The sequence below is a fragment of the Oncorhynchus masou genome, chromosome 11 (genome assembly GCF_036934945.1).
Source record: "Oncorhynchus masou masou isolate Uvic2021 chromosome 11, UVic_Omas_1.1, whole genome shotgun sequence".
NCBI classification, from domain to species: domain Eukaryota; kingdom Metazoa; phylum Chordata; class Actinopteri; order Salmoniformes; family Salmonidae; genus Oncorhynchus; species Oncorhynchus masou.
Window position 1 is genome coordinate 19,419,031 of NC_088222.1, and position 17,929 is coordinate 19,436,959.

The 17,929-nt window shown below is 41.5% G+C and overlaps 2 protein-coding genes across 6 annotated transcripts in view; one reads left to right on the plus strand and one right to left on the minus strand.

The window, feature by feature from the left end:
* LOC135548271 (poly [ADP-ribose] polymerase tankyrase-1) overlaps window positions 1-2,743 on the plus strand; it is a 179,774-nt gene extending 177,031 nt beyond the window's left edge. For all 5 annotated transcript variants that reach the window (XM_064977694.1, XM_064977696.1, XM_064977695.1 and 2 more), the window contains one exon: window positions 440-2,743. In XM_064977694.1, the coding sequence (XP_064833766.1) occupies window positions 440-526 (87 nt within the window). In that variant the 3' untranslated portion in view covers window positions 527-2,743. The remainder of the gene's footprint in view (window positions 1-439) is intronic.
* A 7,045-nt stretch (window positions 2,744-9,788) lies between these two features.
* LOC135548275 (dual specificity protein phosphatase 4-like) lies at window positions 9,789-17,221 on the minus strand. The gene is made up of 4 exons (XM_064977701.1): window positions 16,697-17,221; window positions 15,460-15,593; window positions 14,624-14,843; window positions 9,789-12,171 (listed from the first exon to the last, which is right to left on the minus strand). Exons 1-4 carry the CDS (start codon window positions 17,082-17,084, stop codon window positions 11,789-11,791), a joined length of 1,125 nt encoding a protein of 374 aa, XP_064833773.1. The 5' UTR covers window positions 17,085-17,221; the 3' UTR covers window positions 9,789-11,788.
* Window positions 17,222-17,929: the final 708 nt, after the last annotated feature.

Consider the following 17,929-nt stretch of genomic DNA (forward strand, 5'->3'; position numbering starts at 1 on the left):
GCTGTAGAACAGAATAGTCAGAATATATCTAAAATAACTCAAGAAGTCTGTCATTAATTGTTGTTTTTGTCAAGGAGATCTAATTCACGCAATTTTACATCTAAGATGGTGCAGTATTTCTCAAGTGAAAAAATGTGGGTGAAATTGATTCGTCGCTCGTTGAATGACATACTTAATTGAAGAATCCATACTGTTGACCAATCACTGACGAAGGGGCGTAGACTTCGGCTTGCCTTAAGAAAAACGTTGTGTGCACGAACAGCTGGAAAAACCCTTGCCAAAGACCAAAACTAACAAAAACGTCTCAACATGTCGTCTTAATATATGCACAAACTGTTCCAAGCTGTTTCGGATGCGAAGCCTGCAGACGCGCACACACACACACCACAAACAGACCCATGACAATGACTCATCTGTCCTGTCCCACTGTATTCCTCAGGCGTACCCAGAATACCTCATCACGTATCAGATCCTGAAACCAGAGAGCACACCCTCCCCCACAGCCGGAGCAGAACAGAAGACCTAACCCAGACTCAACCAGACTAACACACACCCACCTTTACTGGGAGAGATGAATCACAGAGACTTTTACCCAAATCACTACTTCACACATTCTGGGCTGAGCCGGGATGAACATCAGCCCCTTAAATGAACTCTACACCCCTAGAAGGATGTCTTTCCTCCGCTAGTTTTTTGTTCTATTTCACTCACGATAAATGACCGGTTCCTCATAACCACCACCCTTTATTTTCCCAAATGTTTTGTTTTTATGTTTTCCTTTGTCCTTCATTAGTGTTTACTTGAAAATGTTGCCTTCACTGGGAATTGTCTAATGTTGTCGCCTGTCTCAGAGCTCATGCTCCTGGGTCTCTCGCTCATGGTTGCCACTGGTGATTGTTGACACTGGTTACGGCCAAATAGAGAGAACCAAGCGGATAAAGTTCAGGTTAGGTTAGAGATGGGGACTCAAAGCTCATTGGTTAGCGGTAAGGCTCAGAGATAAGGACTCTTGCCAGTCTGCCTTTATCTAAATGATAGCTTCCCCAAGTGAAGCATGGCTGAGACTCCTCTTCTGTACCTATCACTCAGATGGATATGTAGGTAGAAATCAGGGTGGATGTACTAGTATGCAGTATACCAGCCTCAATCCCAGCCCTGTTTCTTCATCAAGCCTGGCAAGGGAAGATGTGGTACACAGACCCCAGACCCAGATCATGCGTGACTGAAAACAACCAATAACCTCTCCCTTTCCGTTCCAGCACACAAATATCATTTCTTTAGCTCATCAAACATTACACTTCATTTATCCTATTAGCTCTGTATTATTTTATTGTGATATTTCCATGATAGTTTTACTTTATTGTTTTAAAAGATGATGTATAATGGGACCATGTCACAATGGGGACCAGACCTGGAGGTTTTTGACCCCTTTGTTTTTTTAAAGTTGAGATGATATAAGATATCCCTCTCTGGGACCATTAGGGGTTCCCTCTCTGGGACCATTAGGGGTTTATTTTCTGTTACTGGAACTGATGGGAAATCCCTAAAGGTTTCAGATTGTGAAATTGAGTTATGTGAGAAAGTAAAGCAAGCTATGAGACATTACTATTATTAATATAACATTACTTTGCACAAGAAAACACTTTTCATTACCATTTCCCATCCAGTCAAACTCATCTTTTAATGGATTTGCACTTTTAAACGGGAATGATTTTTAAGTTATTTGAAAATGTATTGAAAATAACGTTGAAAAAAAGATGTCCAGTATTGTAGTGTGTTGCAGACGATGCCTTTGTAAAGCTCACCATGTTGTTAACGGATGAAGAGTGGGCTGTATTAGTACTGTAAATTATTTGTTTGTTTTTTGGTGGGGATGAAAGCGATTTTTGTAGCTGTTTTTCCCGATCTCTTTCATGGTCAATTCCACATTCATCCCTCTGTTCTGTATCCTCTTTGAGAAGTAAACAATAACTTGTCTTGCTTCCTACTGGTTTTGTCAATCATTCTCTGGGAAATAACAGTTTGAAGCAATGGCTGGTTTGATTGTCACATCCTGTAGTCTCTATTGGAGGACACTGTCTCCCTGTGTCTCCTCACTCTCACTAGCTGGGCTCTATCTGCATCTGCTGGTGTGGTACTCTGCCATCCTTGCTGTTTCAGATACCAGCTCCAGAACTGTCTGCGCTTTGACCGGGATGTTAACCTATCCATTTACTACAACCTGTGTTAGTCCCAAATACCACCCTATTCCCTATATAGTGCACTACTTTTGACGGGTTCCCTACTGGTCCTGGTCAAAAGTAATGCACTATATAGGGAATAGGGGGCTATTTGGGACTGAACCTTGGTCTTAAAGGAAAACACCACTCAAACTATTTTTTGGTATTTGTTTCATTAGTCTGCTGCTGATAGTTTTGCATGTCAGCAATCAAGTTTTCAAGATATAGAACTTTCAAAATACAGAATGTGTCCCAGTATGAAGCGACTAATGAAACAATACCAAAAGATAGTTTGAGTGGAATTTTCATTTAATCTCCACTCTTCACTTCAGACCAACACCTGGAGGGAGCCTTGATGCCTCTTACTTACTACTACAGTTCTTATCTTATCTTTGTTTTTCTGGTGCTGAAAAGATCCAGTAATGAATGACATACTGACTATCATGTACCACAGCTGATTTGGAGACTAATGTAACACTCCTCAGTGTTGTAAAGAAGTATCAATAAAGAACATAACTGTCCAATGCCTCTTCCCTGCTACTTTTCTCACAATGAAAGTAGTTCACTGAAGATTGTTTTGTCTGAATGGCTTTTGTTGAAGTTAAATGTACGTAATGTAAGTGTTCCTCAAAAGGAGCATGGCCTTGTATTGACTACAGCTCATTTTTCTTTCAACCCAACACTACATACTGATACGGTGCGGAACATTCATGGAAATGTCCAGAGGAAAAATGTACAACACTGTGAAATAGTATTGGCTGTGCTATGCTTTCCTGTAGAGGGGAATTGATTTTCAGTGAAGTGGGGGAGATGAATAGCTGTGAGGACAGAGTTGACCATTACTTCAGCGATCACCAGCAGGAAAAGATGTCAGTCAAACTTCTCATTCAGGAGGCAGATTAGAAATGAGTCAATCAAAACAAACAATCTATCCACCTGTTTGTCACACAGAGCTATTGTGTTCTCTCCTAGATGATGTGGAGTAGGGTAGGGCCCGGTTTCCCGATAGCGATGGAATTTAGGCTTACGAGTGTTTAACGACGGACCTTTCCTACAATGGCCAAAGATGTACCATGCATTTCCCAAAACAACATGCGCTGGCATCAGGGAGAACGGTCACTAATGGCATCGTTGGAGCATGTGTAGCTTCTGATGGGATAGAAAGAAAGGGAGTGCTGCTTTTGGATCAGCTCTGTCCATTCAAATCTTATATTAACATTCTAATTATGTTACAATACTGACGACAGATTCGTATGCTTCACAGTAGGTATGGTGTTCTTTGGATGCAACTCAGCATTCTTTGTCCTCCAAACACGACGAGTTGAGTTTTTACCAAAAAGTTATATTTTGGTTTCATCTGACCATATGACATTCTCCCAATCTTCTTCTGGATCATCCAAATATTCTCTAGCAAACTTCAGACGGGCCTGGACATGTACTGGCTAAAGCAGGGGGACACGTCTGGCACTGCAGGATTTGAGTCCCTGGCGGCGTAGTGTGTTACTGATGGTAGGCTTTGTTACTTTGGTCCCAGCTCTCTGCAGGTCATTCACTAGGTCCTCCCCGTGTGGTTCTGGGATTTTTGCTCACCGTTCTTGTGATCATTTTGACCCCACGGGGTGAGATCTTGCGTGGAGCCCCAGATCGAGGGAGATTATCAGTGGTCTTGTATGTCTTCCAATGACAGCTCTTTGGTCTTGGCCATAGTGGAGTTTGGAGTGTGACTGTTTGAGGTTGTGGACAGGTGTCTTTTATACTGATAACAAGTTCAAACAGGTGCCATTAATACAGGTAACGAGTGGAGGACAGAGGAGCCTCTTAAAGAAGGATTTATAATGGTCTGTGAGAGCCAGAAATCTTGCTTGTTTGTAGGTGACCAAATACTTATTTTCCACCATAATTTGCAAATAAATTCATTAAAAATCCTACAATGTGATTTTCTGGATTTTTTTTCTTCTAATTTTGTCTGTCATAGTTGAAGTGTACCTATGATGAAAATTACAGGCCTCTCTCATATTTTTAAGTGGGAGAACTTGCGCAATTGGTGGCTGACTAAATACTTTTTTGCCCCACTGTATGTTGACACCTGCTTGTCGGACATCTCATTCCTAAATCATGGGCATTAAAATGGAGTTGGTTCCCCCTTTGCTGCTATAATAGCCTCCACTCTTATGGAAAGGCTTTCTACTAGATGTTGGAACATTGCTGCATGGACTTTCTTCCATTCAGCCATGAGCATTAGTGAGGTCGGGCTCTGATGTTGGGTGATTAGGCCTGGCTCGCAGTCGGCATTCCAATTCATCCAGAAGGTGTTTGATGGGGTTGAGGTCAGGACTCTGTGCAGGCCAGTCAAGCTCTTCCACACCGATCTCGACAAACCATTTCTGTATGGACCTTGCTTTGTGCACGGGTCATTGTCATGCTGAAGCAGCTAAGGGCCTTCCCAAAGTTGGAAGCACAGAATTGTCTAGAATGTCATTGTATGCTGTAGCGTTAAGATTTCCCTTCACTGGAACTAAGGGGCCTAGCCCGAACCATGAAAAAACAGCCCCAGACCATTATGCCTCCTCCACCAAACTTTATAGTTGGCACTATGTATTGGGGCACTATGTATATCCTAGCATCCGCCAAACACAGATTCGTCCGTCGGACTGCCAGATGGTGAAGAGTGGTGATTCACTCCAGAGAAGGCGTTTCCACTGCTCCAGAGTCCAATGGCGGCGAGCTTTACACCACTCCAGCCGACGCTTGGCATTGCGCATGGTGAGTTTTGGCTTGTGTGCAACTGCTCGGGCATGGAGACCCATTTCATGAAGATCCTGACTAACAGTTATTGTGCTGATGTTGCTACCAGAGGCAGTTTGGAACTCTAGTGAGTGTTGCAATCGAGGACAGAATTTTTATCTGCCGTTAATTCGTAGCCCTTCAGCACTCGGCGGTCTCGTTCTGTGAGCTTGTGTGGCCTACCACTTCACGGCTAAGCCGTTGTTGCTCCTAGATGTTGCCAATTCACAATAACAGTACTTACAGTTGACCGGGGAAGCTCTTGCAGGGCAGAAATTTGATTAACTGACTCGTTGGAAAGGTGCCATTCTATGACAGTGCCACGTTGAAAGTCACAGAGCACTTCAGTAAGGCCATCCTACTGCCAATGTTGCCTTTGGAGATTGCATGGTTGTAGGCTCGATTTTATACACCTGTAAGCAACGGGTGTGGCCGAAATAGCTGAATCCACTCATTTGAAGGGGTGTCCACATACTTTGGTATATATAGTGTATTACCACCTACGGCTGCAAATATTGAGGAGGCTTATTCTAATGCTTACCCAATAAAAATGCACTGAATCGCCTAGTGTCATCTTGGTTTTCTTTTGAAGCCAAATTGTATACTCGCTTGTTGTATCAAATGCAAAGACCTTGGCTATTTTGTATTTGTAGTCAACTTTGTTCTGAAGTTATCGGCAGTCGCAGAGAGATGGAAAAACCATGTGATTCTTCTATGTTAATAAGAAGCCGTGGTACGGCAAAAAGCATATAACGTCACGCTTGGCTGATGAACCCGTAGTGAGGCAGGCGTCTCACATGCTGACTTCACCCGGCATGCGTGTTCCATCCCGCCGCATGTTGATTTTGTCCATCCACACCAGTGGCGATCAGGACAAGCAGTTTGAAATATCAAAATAAACTCGGAATTAAGAGCGTTTTCAAGTGCAATGTTACAAACGATGTTTTTGGAATGCTCCTACGAAGGTTCTGACGATGAATTTAACAGTAAAATGTTTTTAATGTTGCCCTGGGGACATATACCAATGGTATGACAAAACGTTTATTTTTTTCTGCTCTAATTACGTTGGTAACCAGTCTATAATAGCAATAAGGCACCTCGGGGGTTTGTGATATGTGGCCAATATACCATGGCCAAGGTCTGTATCAAGGCACTCCGCGTTGCGCATAAGAACAGCGGTTTGCCATAGTATATTGGCCCGATACCACACCCCCTCGGGCCTTATTGCTTAATTATAAACTGGGTGGTTCGAGCCCTGAATGCTGATTGGCTGACAGCCGTGGTACCACGGTATGACAAAATGTTTATTTTTACTGCTCTAATTACATTAGTAACCAGTTTATAATAGCAATAAGGTTCATCGGGGTTTGTGGTATATGGCCAATATACCACAGGAAAGGGCTGTACAAGGCACTCCGCGTTGTGCATAAGAACAGTATATTGGCCATATACCACACCTCCTCATGCCTTATTCCTTTCATTTAAACTAGAGCTTGCTGTAGCTCTTAAATGATTTCTGGCTATTCTCCTGCTATTTTGAATGAAATGTTTGATTATGTTAATTCTGCATTTCTTCAGTTTGTAAACTGTGAGAAATAATAAATAATGTCAGTTGCTCGTTTTTTCGTTAGCTATAGAAAATATCAATGTGACCTAAAAATAGGATATGATGACAATGGTTTTCGTAATTGCTCTAAAGGCAGGCAGGAATTGAGCTTCAATTTGTAAGTCGCTCTGGATAAGAGCGTCTGCTAAATGACTTAAATGTAAAATGTAAGTAGGCCTACAGATATTATGCAATTAAAAAATTAAAATAGGCTAATTAACCATGAAGTGGCAAATTAAGTGACGTTGCCATAGACCTAATATGTTGACCTTTAGATTATTCGTTAGGCTACAGTGAAATGCCTAAGCTTTTAGATAATATAGCCTATAGGCCTAATAGATACGAAAATTGAAGCAGCTCAGATATAGTGATCTAACCGGTTAATAATACTAGGTAGGTCTATCGATTGTACATAACATTCATTTATGTTAATATTTTTGCCTAACCGAATTATATAATAGATTTATCTCGGTTTTCTTTTCTTTAATGTATCCTTGATTCACTTGTTTATAATAACATTGCGAACTATATATTAAACTATGAAGTTTTCGGTGGTCAGAGAGACAGATAAACGTCTTGATCCTATGTTTAGCGGATATCTAAAGTGACGCGGGTGGGCAGACGGTGATCTAACCACGCACTTAACTGTTCTTACTAGTGGTCTGAGGCAAGCGTTAGATTACGAGCGATTTCAAGTGCAACGTTAATAAAGTATTGTTTGTGAAAGGCTCGGAAATGTCGATATGCTCTTAGGTCCTTTTATGATGTTCTAACGATTCATTTAGCATTAGGATGATTTTGGGAAACAGGTCCCGAATGCTCTAGTTGCCGCCCTAATAATGAAAAGAAACGTCTTCAAAAATGGAAGGCAGTTGGGAGGAGGTGAGATCAGATGGAACCATTTTAGCCAATGAGAGGGCAGATATGCGTGTGAACAACAGGCACAACGGTTTCCACTAGTTACAACAAACGCAGTCAAAATTGTCTTCAAAATTAATAAAAACAAAAATTGGTTTTAATTTAAGGTTAGTATTAGGCATACGGTTAGCAGTGTGGTTAAGGTCGGGGATAGGTTTAAAATCACATTTTAAGAAGATCAATAGTACTTTGTGGCTGTGGGAACTAGTGACGACCAGGGGAAACTCCGATTTATTTATTTCACCTTTATACTTATTGGGAGCGGATTTGCTCACGTCTGAAGTGGCATTTGATTAATACTTATAGTCTGACAGAATGGATAACAATAATGAAATCAATGTGTTATAACTTGTTTTTTGTGTGTCATCTAAATAGCTAGGTTCCGGGTATAATCCTCATGTCATCATTTTACCCAACAAACACCTACAATATGATTTCTGTGGAGAGATTAATGAGGACATGGAGTATTAAGATCACCCACTAGGGGATGCTATAACCATACAGTTATGTTGTGATATGCAACCCAGCTCCTCGAGCTTTATTCTAGTCATTGCAGACAGGATTGGACCTACTGTACACCAGTGATGAACAGACCATCACAATCCAATAAACTTTGCGGCAAAGATCGCTGCATAGTCTAAAGCTGGCTACATCTAAAGACCAGCCTTTTATCTTTGTGAAATGACTTACAAGTAAGTAGGCCTTTGATTATTTTGACATCATGATCTGTGCTTGCATTTAGGAGATTGTGATTAGAATTAACAACATTTTTTAAACCCAAGGTTATATTTAACTAGGCAAGTCAGTTAGGAACAAATTTGTATTTACAACAACACCTACCCCGGGCAAACCCTAACGACCTTGGGCCAATTGTGCACTACCCTGTGGAACTCCCAATCACGGCTGGTTGTGATTCAGCCATCTGTAATGACGCCTCTCGCACTGAGTTGCAGTGCCCTAGACTGCTGTGCCACTCGGGAGCCCCAAGAGCGTTGCACACCTGGATTGTACAGTATTTGCCCTTATTATTGAAAAAATTATTCAAGCTCTAACAAGTTGGTTATTGATCATTGCTGAACAGCCATTTTCATGTCTTGCCATAGATTTTCAAGCTGTTTTAAGTAAAAACACTCAGGAACATTCAATGTTGTCTTAGTAAGCAACTCCAGTGTAGATTTTGCCTTGTATTTTAGGGTATTTTCTTGCTGGAAGGTGAATTTGTCTCCCAGTGTCTGTTGGAAAGTAGACTGAACCAGGTTTTCTCCAGGATTTTTCCTGTTCTTAGATATATTCCGTTTCTTTTTATTTAAAAAAAACCCTCCCTAGTCCTTGCCAATGACAAGCATACCCATGACAGGATGCAACCACCACCATACTTGAAAATATCAAGAGTGGTACTCAGTGATGTATTGGATTAGCCCCAAACATACCGCTTTGCATTCAGGAATAAAGTACATTTCTGTGCCACATTTTTTGCAGTTTTACTTTAGTGCCTTATTGCAAACAGGATGCCTGTTTGGAATGTCTTTATTCTGTACTGGCTTCCTTCTTTACCCTCTATTATTTCAGTTAGTATTGTGAAGTAACTACAATGTTGTTGATCCATCCTCAGTTTTCTCCTTTCATAGCCATTAAACTCTGGAACAGTTTTAAAGTCACCATTGGCCATTGGTTTCCTTGCTCTCCGGCAACTGAGTTAGAAAGGACACCTGTATCTTTGTAGTGACTGGGTGCATTGATATACCATGCTCAAAAGGATATTCAATGTCTGCTTTATTTTTTTTAATGTTTTACCAATCTACCAATAGGTGCCCTTCTTTGTGAGGCATTGGAAAACCTCGCTGGTCTTTGTGTTTGAATTTGTTTTTGAAATTCACTGCTTGTTTGAAGAACCATACAGATAATTGTATGTGCGGGGTACAGAGATGAGGTAGTCATATACAAAAATATGTTAAACTATTATTGTACACAGAGCGGATCCATGCAACCTATTATGTGACTTGTAAAAGCAAATGTTTACTCCTGAACTTATTTACGCTTCCCATAACAAAAGGGTTTAAACACTTATTGACTCAAGACATTTCAGCTTTTCATTTTTTATTAATTTGTAAAACTCTCAAAAAACATAATTCCACGTTGACATTATAGGGTATTGTGTGTAGGCTGGGGTGTCTAGGGGTGTGAATCCTTTCTGTAGTCCCTCCCAGATACCATGTATGATGTTTCATGCAAGTAAGACAGAGATTTTCTTTTTTTTAAGAACATTGTTGTATTTCACAATGGAATTTTAGGAATAAATAAAGCATATACAATTCAACAAAAACATAGGGAAAAGTTTTTTAAAAAGTCAACGAATGATATTGCCATGATGAGACAACAGCATTTCACTTGACACAGGTAGAAAGTATTGCATTGTTCAATGATTGTGGACCAGAGAACGCCTCTCATCTTCTTATAATTTACATACATACCCTCGTTCAAGAACAAAAGCACATTATGGGTGTCATCAGTTACCACCTGGTATCATAGTAATAATAATGTGCAAATTAATTCAAAGTTATAATACGGTATTGCATCACTAAAAAGTGCTCTATAAAAGGTGCCAGCATTCTTCAGAAAGAGGAGGGGAGTAAAATCCTGTCTTCCCAAAAGCCTTTGCTCCTGGCTCTGATCGTCGCCTGGGCCAGCACTTCCAGGCAATATTTTCACTCAGAGAATGAAATGAGAAGAAAAACTAACCATTTCACATGAATCAGTTCAGTGGCAGCACACACTAGCAGTTTTCTACCATCTCATATATATTTTTTCCCAGTGATGTCAGACATTCCAGTGTGCCTGTTGTTTTAAGGGTGTTTGTGCGTAGCCGGGAAATTGTCCCTGTTGGTTATTGTGCATTTGGCAAGTTTAGAAAGTAGTCTGGATCTACTAGACATTGGTGGAGTAACAGTGATAAGACAAAGAAACAAGCCATAGGTCTGTTCCCAACTAACTCCCTCCTCCAACAAGCATTAGACCAATCAGCATCCATGGTCTGAACAGAAATAGTACCTATGTAACAGACAACAATATGCCTCCATACAGGAATGAAAAATAACAACATTCTTATCTGGTGAATTAGAAAAAAAATCATTATTGGTAAGGCAAACAGCACTTCTCAATGATCCGGTCTTTATCGATTAGCGAATACACACATATGAAGCTAAAAACATGATTATAAATACACAACACAATGTAGTATTTTGGTGGAAACTGGGAAGAGAGAGAAATGCATTATTGCTCTACTTGGGGGAGAGGAACGGATCGGATTACATTGTCTGTATTGCAGTGCTGACTTGAAATGGTTTGTTGTTGCTGTTTAGAGATTTGCCAGTTTATCTGCCAGTCTGTTTGGAAAGAAAAGGCGCTAGGGCACTTGAGCACATCCAAAAGCGCTGGGAAAAACATCCTATACCTTCTCTGAACAAGGCACTGAACAAAAAACCCAGAAATGACTAGACCCCCTTTCCCCTCAAAAGCATATCTGTCCTTCCGACCGAGCTTATTACATGGAACACCAGGGGTTGCCCGGGCAGTGTAGCAGGGGTTCAGACGTTCATTTGGCACTGTCTCAGAAAGCTAGTCTTTCCATCTCAGCGGCCTCTCCTCCTCCGTAGGGGTGACTCTTTTATTCAGTCATTCATCAGCAGTCCTGATCCAGAAGAGGAGGGGGCGTGTGGGAGAGAGGATGGGGATGTCAGGGACAGGAAGCCGGACAGGACGCTAGCAAGCACCTGTCACAACTGAAGAGCCTCCTGCGCTCCATCAGGAAGCCACTAAATGACTGAGCACTCTCTTTCTCCCCCCTCCCCTCTTTGCTCTTTCGTTTTCTCTGCATCTCTGCTCACGGCCATTCAGCCCTCTCAACAGGACCGGAGTGGCTTTGGAAAACTCCACAGGAAATGGAAAAGGTGGACAACAACTTAGAATTCTGCCGCCTCGTCCTTCCTGTGTCCACCTTCACACTAAAACACAGGAACTGCATCTGTTCTTTAGCCTGTTTTATGAAAGAGTGTATTTATTAGTTACCATATAGTGATGAAGGTGTACGTGTGAGTGCCATATTCTATACAGTCTTTTGTGTCAGGCAGCAGGATAGGCGCCCTCAGTTTTTCATTGTCAATCGACATTTCAGCTTATACCAGGTAGGAGAAGATAAACTCTCTCTCTCTCTGGTCTGGATAGTGAGAGGAATGGGGCAGTGAGTCTTTGTGGGGGCGGGACATCAGCAGCTGGGTGAGGTTGTGATTGGACTTTGTAGGTAGGCCAGGCTGCTGGGCTGGCCATGTGCTACCACGGAGACGGGAAAGCTAAAGATGAAGGGCGACGTAGGGCTGGAGGAAGACTTGGGGCCCAGGCTGGCTGCCGAGGGGCTGGCAGCCTCCACCGCACATGATGTGGCCAGCACCTGGGACTCGAACTGCAGCAGCTGACCCATGAAGCTGAAATTGGGGGAGATGATACTGCGGCGCTGCTTGACGAACTCAAAGGCTTCGTCTAGCCGAACACGCTTCTTCTTCATCAGGTATGCGAGGCAGATGGTGGCAGAGCGAGAGATGCCCGCCTGGCAGTGCACCAGCACACGTCTGTTGGAGTCTTTCACAGAGTCTGAAGAGAGAGGCACAGAGAGATAGGGGGTCCAGAATTGACTCAGGGTATACTGTAGATATGCACAGGATAGGTAATACATAGTCATCAGGATCATCTGTCAGCTTTCTTGATAGACACGTATAACTTCACTGATTTGGCACACGACAGGTTCTTACACGACAGGCTCTTACACGACAGGCTCTTACACGACAGGCTCTGACACGACAGGCTCTTACACGACAGGTTCTTACACGACAGGCTCTTACACGACAGGCTCTTACACGACAGGCTCTTACACGACAGGCTCTTACATGACAGGCTATTACACGACAGGCTCTTACACGACAGGTTCTTACACGACAGGTTCTTACACGACAGGCTCTTACACGACAGGCTCTTACACGACAGGCTCTTACACGACAGGCTCTTACACGACAGGCTCTCACTCGACAGGTTCTCACACGACAGGTTCTCACACGACAGGCTCATACACGACAGGTTCTTACACGACAGGCTCTTACACGACAGGTTCTTACACGACAGGTTCTTACACGACAGGCTCTTACACGACAGGCTCTTACACGACAGGCTCTTACACGACAGGCTCTTACACGACAGGCTCTTGCACGACAGGCTCTTGCACGACAGGCTCTTGCACGACAGGCTCTTACACGACAGGCTCTTACATGACAGGCTCTTACACCTCAGTGTCTCATAAGCAATATATTAGTCTGTAGCCCTATAAAATACAAACAGCAAAACTATGCATCCCAAAGCAAAGACATGCAAAAGTTGATCCTGCACCCAACACACCTACAGCCCTTTCCATACATAAGCATTTTTCACCATGAAAAATAGCAACCACAGGGGAGTTGCCCTTATCACAGGGAGGCCATTATGAGTAGTGTCCACACAACAAAATGTGAGTCCTAATACCCAAATATGTATATGTGAGTAGAATGTCATAAATACTCATTAAAACACAAAAATGTAACATCCCATTCTATAGTGCAGTCGTATTCTCTGGTGTGAACATACACAGTTATTAAGGTAACTCCAACTAACGCAGCACCGCACCCAAGAACAGTGGATGAGTCATACTCTGGTCCCTAAGCAGCTAACTATGATGCATTCAAACCCATAGATGCTTACAAACACACACACACACACATCCAAACATATTGGGGTCTCCACACACCAGTACAGCAGGCTTCCATGTGGAATATGACACTAGGCCCAGCCTATCCTCCCTCATGGTAATCCCTAACCATGATCATCTCTAACCATGATAATCTCTAACCATGGAAATCCCTAACCATGATAATCTCTAACCATGGTAATCTCTAGTCATGGTAATCTCTAACCATGGTAATCTCCAGTCATGGTAATCTCTAACCATGGAAATCCCTAACCATGGTAATCTCTAACCATGGTAATCTCTAGTCATGGTAATCTCTAACCATGGAAATCCCTAACCATGATCATCTCTAACCATGATAATCTCTAACCATGGAAATCCCTAACCATGATAATCTCTAACCATGGAAATCCCTAACCATGATAATCTCTAACCATGGAAATCCCTAACCATGATAATCTCTAACCATGGTAATCTCTAGTCATGGTAATCTCTAACCATGGAAATCCCTAACCATGATCATCTCTAACCATGATAATCTCTAACCATGGAAATCCCTAACCATGATAATCTCTAACCATGGAAATCCCTAACCATGATAATCTCTAACCATGGAAATCCTTAACCATGGAAATCCCTAACCATGGAAATCCCTAACCATGATAATCTCTAACCATGGAAATCCCTAACCATGATAATCTCTAACCATGGAAATCCCTAGCCATGATAATCTCTAACCATGATAATCTTTAACCATGGAAATCCCTAACCATGGAAATCTCTAACCATCGTAGTCCCACAATGACTATAATTTAACTCTCCTCTCCCTCCATCATCCATATCAATTGAGCACACTGAGCATGGGTAAACCTCACACTGAGATTCTGCATGAGCACACTATTTATTGTCTATTTAATACCAATTCTTTATTCTAAAGTCTTCTCCTTTCACTTAGGCTAGTACCTGGCCAGGAATGAAAATATTATTTTAAATACATTTTGTCTCTGTGGTTAGAAAAATACTGCCACCGATTACTCATACACTCAGAGTAATAATCAAAAGAACCATCTGTTTGTTCTTGCAGAGCAATCAATTGAAGTGACACTCTCTTCCCTGCAAAAAGAAGACCTTTAATCACATGATCAAATCAACATTCTAATAAGCTATGCTGCAGCTACAGGGACCATCATAAACCATGTCATTCTCTTCCTGCTCATCATGATGATGATGTATTAGCCTAAGTCCCAAATGGCACCCTATTCCCTTTATAGTGCACTACAGGGTGTAATTTGGGACGCATCCCATATATTCTTCAAAGAAAATGTAATTTACCGATAAACTCAATGGCTTCTATGAACCAGGAGCTGATGTCCTCTTTGTGGTTGTCCTCCACAGGAATGCACTTGTACTGGTAAACCCCCTCGAAGTGGTTGGGACAGTTAGAGGACACGTTGAGTAAGGCAGAGATGCCCATGCCGTCCAGCATGTCCTTTTTGGAGGCATGGAAGGCACTGCCAAGGTACAGGAAGGGAAGAATCTCCACTGGACCAGCCTGGAACATATAGAAGACAAAGTTGGCATTAATACGGAGTCAAAAGAGAATACAGGTAAATGTAGTCAGAATGTCTCTTTCAAACATCACAAAGTAACACAATTAAGAAGACTGGAGAAAGGGCCTAATTACAATCTGCAATCAATAAAAAGGGTTCTGATAATAACAATGTTTGGTATGCACTTTCTTTCAATTATTTTACTTTTAAGGTCGCAGCAATATGGTCTGAAATTGGAACATAAAATATAGGCCAATGACAACTCAAGAAATTAATATACTGTATCTTCAGCCAGTTTGTTGATTTGTGCCCTGTTATGGCATTGCTGCTATAGGCCCGCTTCAAACAGCAGAAAAGTATCGATAACGCCTGCTTAAAACAGATAGTGAAGGAAGGCCGGGCAATGTTGGTCACACATGCCTACCCTACCACCCCCTGCACCAGTGAGAGAGATAAAAAGGAGTCACAACTGGTGCTCTTATCGAGACAAAAAAACAACAGTAGGCCTAAACCTAGATGACTGGAATTTACGAGTCCCTGGCATTTCACTCAATGCCACACATTCAGTCAAACTCGGTCACAGCTTGGTGATCGATATAAACATGTCCCCTTCTTTACCTGGTCATGGTGGGACGTCTGTGGAGTTCCACAGGAAGAACACGCGTCCAAACTGGACTGGGTAGAGAAGGAAGATAACATTTTGGTCTTCAAACAGAACTCGGGATACTCCGTGAAAAATCTGTCGTAGCCCCCTGTGAAAAAGGATTAACCTTAGACATTAGGATATTTTAATCACAGGCCACACTCAAGTCAAAACAGCCTAATAGTTCACCATGTGCGTATATCATTTACACATTAGCCTACCTAGTGTAATACACAGGTCATTTTTCTCTATCATTTACACATTAGCCTACCTAGCGTAATACACAGGTCATTTTTCTCTATCATTTACACATTAGCCTACCTAGCGTAATACACAGGTCATTTTTCTCTATCATTTACACATTAGCCTACCTAGCGTAATGCACAGGTCATTTTTCTCTATCATTTACACATTAGCCTACCTAGCGTAATACACAGGTCATTTTTCTCTATCATTTACACATTAGCCTACCTAGCGTAATACACAGGTCATTTTTCTCTATAAAAACGAAATAAAATATCTTTGAATATTTATATAAAACATTATAGAACAGCAATTATAATTTGATTTCCATTTAATAAAAAGAGGCTTATAATTTGGGCATGCTTAGTGGTTTTCACCCAAATTAAATGTGACAATTGAAAAACCTAGTCGAATTTCTGAGAAAAAAATGTATTTCCTCATATACTTATAATAATTTATTGAGAAATAGGGTATAGTCTTGTGATTATCTGGCAACACTTAATGTTTAAATGTTCAATGCCTGTATGTAATTTTGATCTCATAATAAGCAATTGGCAACAAAAGCCATTCTAAAATTACTTTTTTAAATTAATACATTTGCTGAAGTGAAATCTTGAAGATGATCCAATTGTTGGGGCTCACATAAGACACTCGCTGCAGCACATCCTCGTGCACCCAGACGTGGCTCTTCTGCATTACCTCATTGTTAGCGCCTAGTGCCTATTTGTGGGTTGAATTGTGCAGCAATACAAAACCGCACAAAATGTACAATTTTAAGCTGGTTAAGAAATACTTGTAATAATTCTGATAATAAAATAATAACATTGTAATAATACATTTGTCAGATATAATGAAAAATATGTGCTATTAAATTATTATTCATGCTTTTGTGTTATTTATGCTTGTAAACAAAACTAATTGGGCATGTTTTTATTCTGATAACCTGTTAAGTGCATTGTGATCATTTACCTTTTAGTAGAAATATTTCAGTTCCAAATGTGTCTCTGTACACTGCATTGAGCACCAGAGTGATTGTGCTATCGTCTTTAACAGTGTCTATGTCGGGCGTCCTCTCGTCGTAGAGGATCACAGCGGAGTACAGTCCTGATTTCAGCCGGGCTTTGACCTCTTCATCACTCGACAGAATCTGGTCTAAACTCACCGAGCCCTTCGCTCGCCTTCTCACAATGGTGTTACAGCGAATATTCACTGCGCTCCGAATGTGTCCAGCGCTAAACGCCAAAAATGATCGGCAGTCCAGCACCAGGCATTTCGCACTGTCGTCCTTCAACAACCTTTTCAAAACGTTGCAATCCATTTCGCAAAGTTCATCCATAATAACCATATTTTCCTCCATAATGAAGGGAATTCTCTTTTTCCTGTTGAAGAACACGAAGAGTGCAGGATGTGTGTTTATGCTGAGCAGCTCCTGCGCAATGTTGTGCTCTTATTCTCCTGAGAGCATTACTATCACGAGCAGTCCGCCTCTTTCCGTTTTATGAATGGGGCCTCTGCCGCCAGCCCCAATAAAAAGGGTGGTGGCGTCACGCTGGAGGTGACGTCAACCGCTAGTAAAATTCTCTCTCTTTTCATTCATAAAAAGCCAACGATCAATGCCAACAGAATATGAGGTTGCCTCCTCCGAAGCTCGAAAATGTTGACTCTCTTGTTAATGACAAAGTCAAAGGCAATACTATATTTATTTCCCCAAGGCAAATGTTCTGTAACGATATTAGTAGGCTATCATTCCTACTACTATTTTATATTCCTCCATAGGAAGATCAATTTGTCAAATGTTATGAATGTGTCATATGCTTATGTAATTTTGATTGTAGATTCTAAGTAATATTCCTTTGAATGTGAATATGCTATGATCCCCTCCCCTACTCCCTTTCTCTCATCTGGGTGCCAGAGGGCCAGGATACCTCTCTCGTTTGCTCACAAAGCCTTTACAGGATCCTACAGGACCAGGCCAACGATATGCCCTCCGTTCTGTCCTCATCCCATCAAACATCACAAACAAGCTATTTAATACGAGCAATTGATGGAATTATGTAAACCTGGACAAATGTAGGCTACTGTTACTGTCCTCTGAGAATGTGTTAGAAATATAGGTCGGTTCATCCTTTATTAGAATTTCTTAGAAAACCTGCATTACAGGCTTGCATCGCTTATATGGATAAATTAGCACATTTATTGTAG

Coding starts and splice junctions, on each gene's coding strand:
- LOC135548275 (XM_064977701.1), bottom strand. CDS start 17,084: ATGGAGGAAAATATGGTTATTATGGATGAACTTTGCGAAATGGATTGC. Junction 15,594..16,696: donor TGAAATATTTCTACTAAAAG/GTAAATGATCAC, acceptor CCTTTTTCACAG/GGGGCTACGACAGATTTTTC. Junction 14,844..15,459: donor AGACGTCCCACCATGACCAG/GTAAAGAAGGGG, acceptor TATATGTTCCAG/GCTGGTCCAGTGGAGATTCT.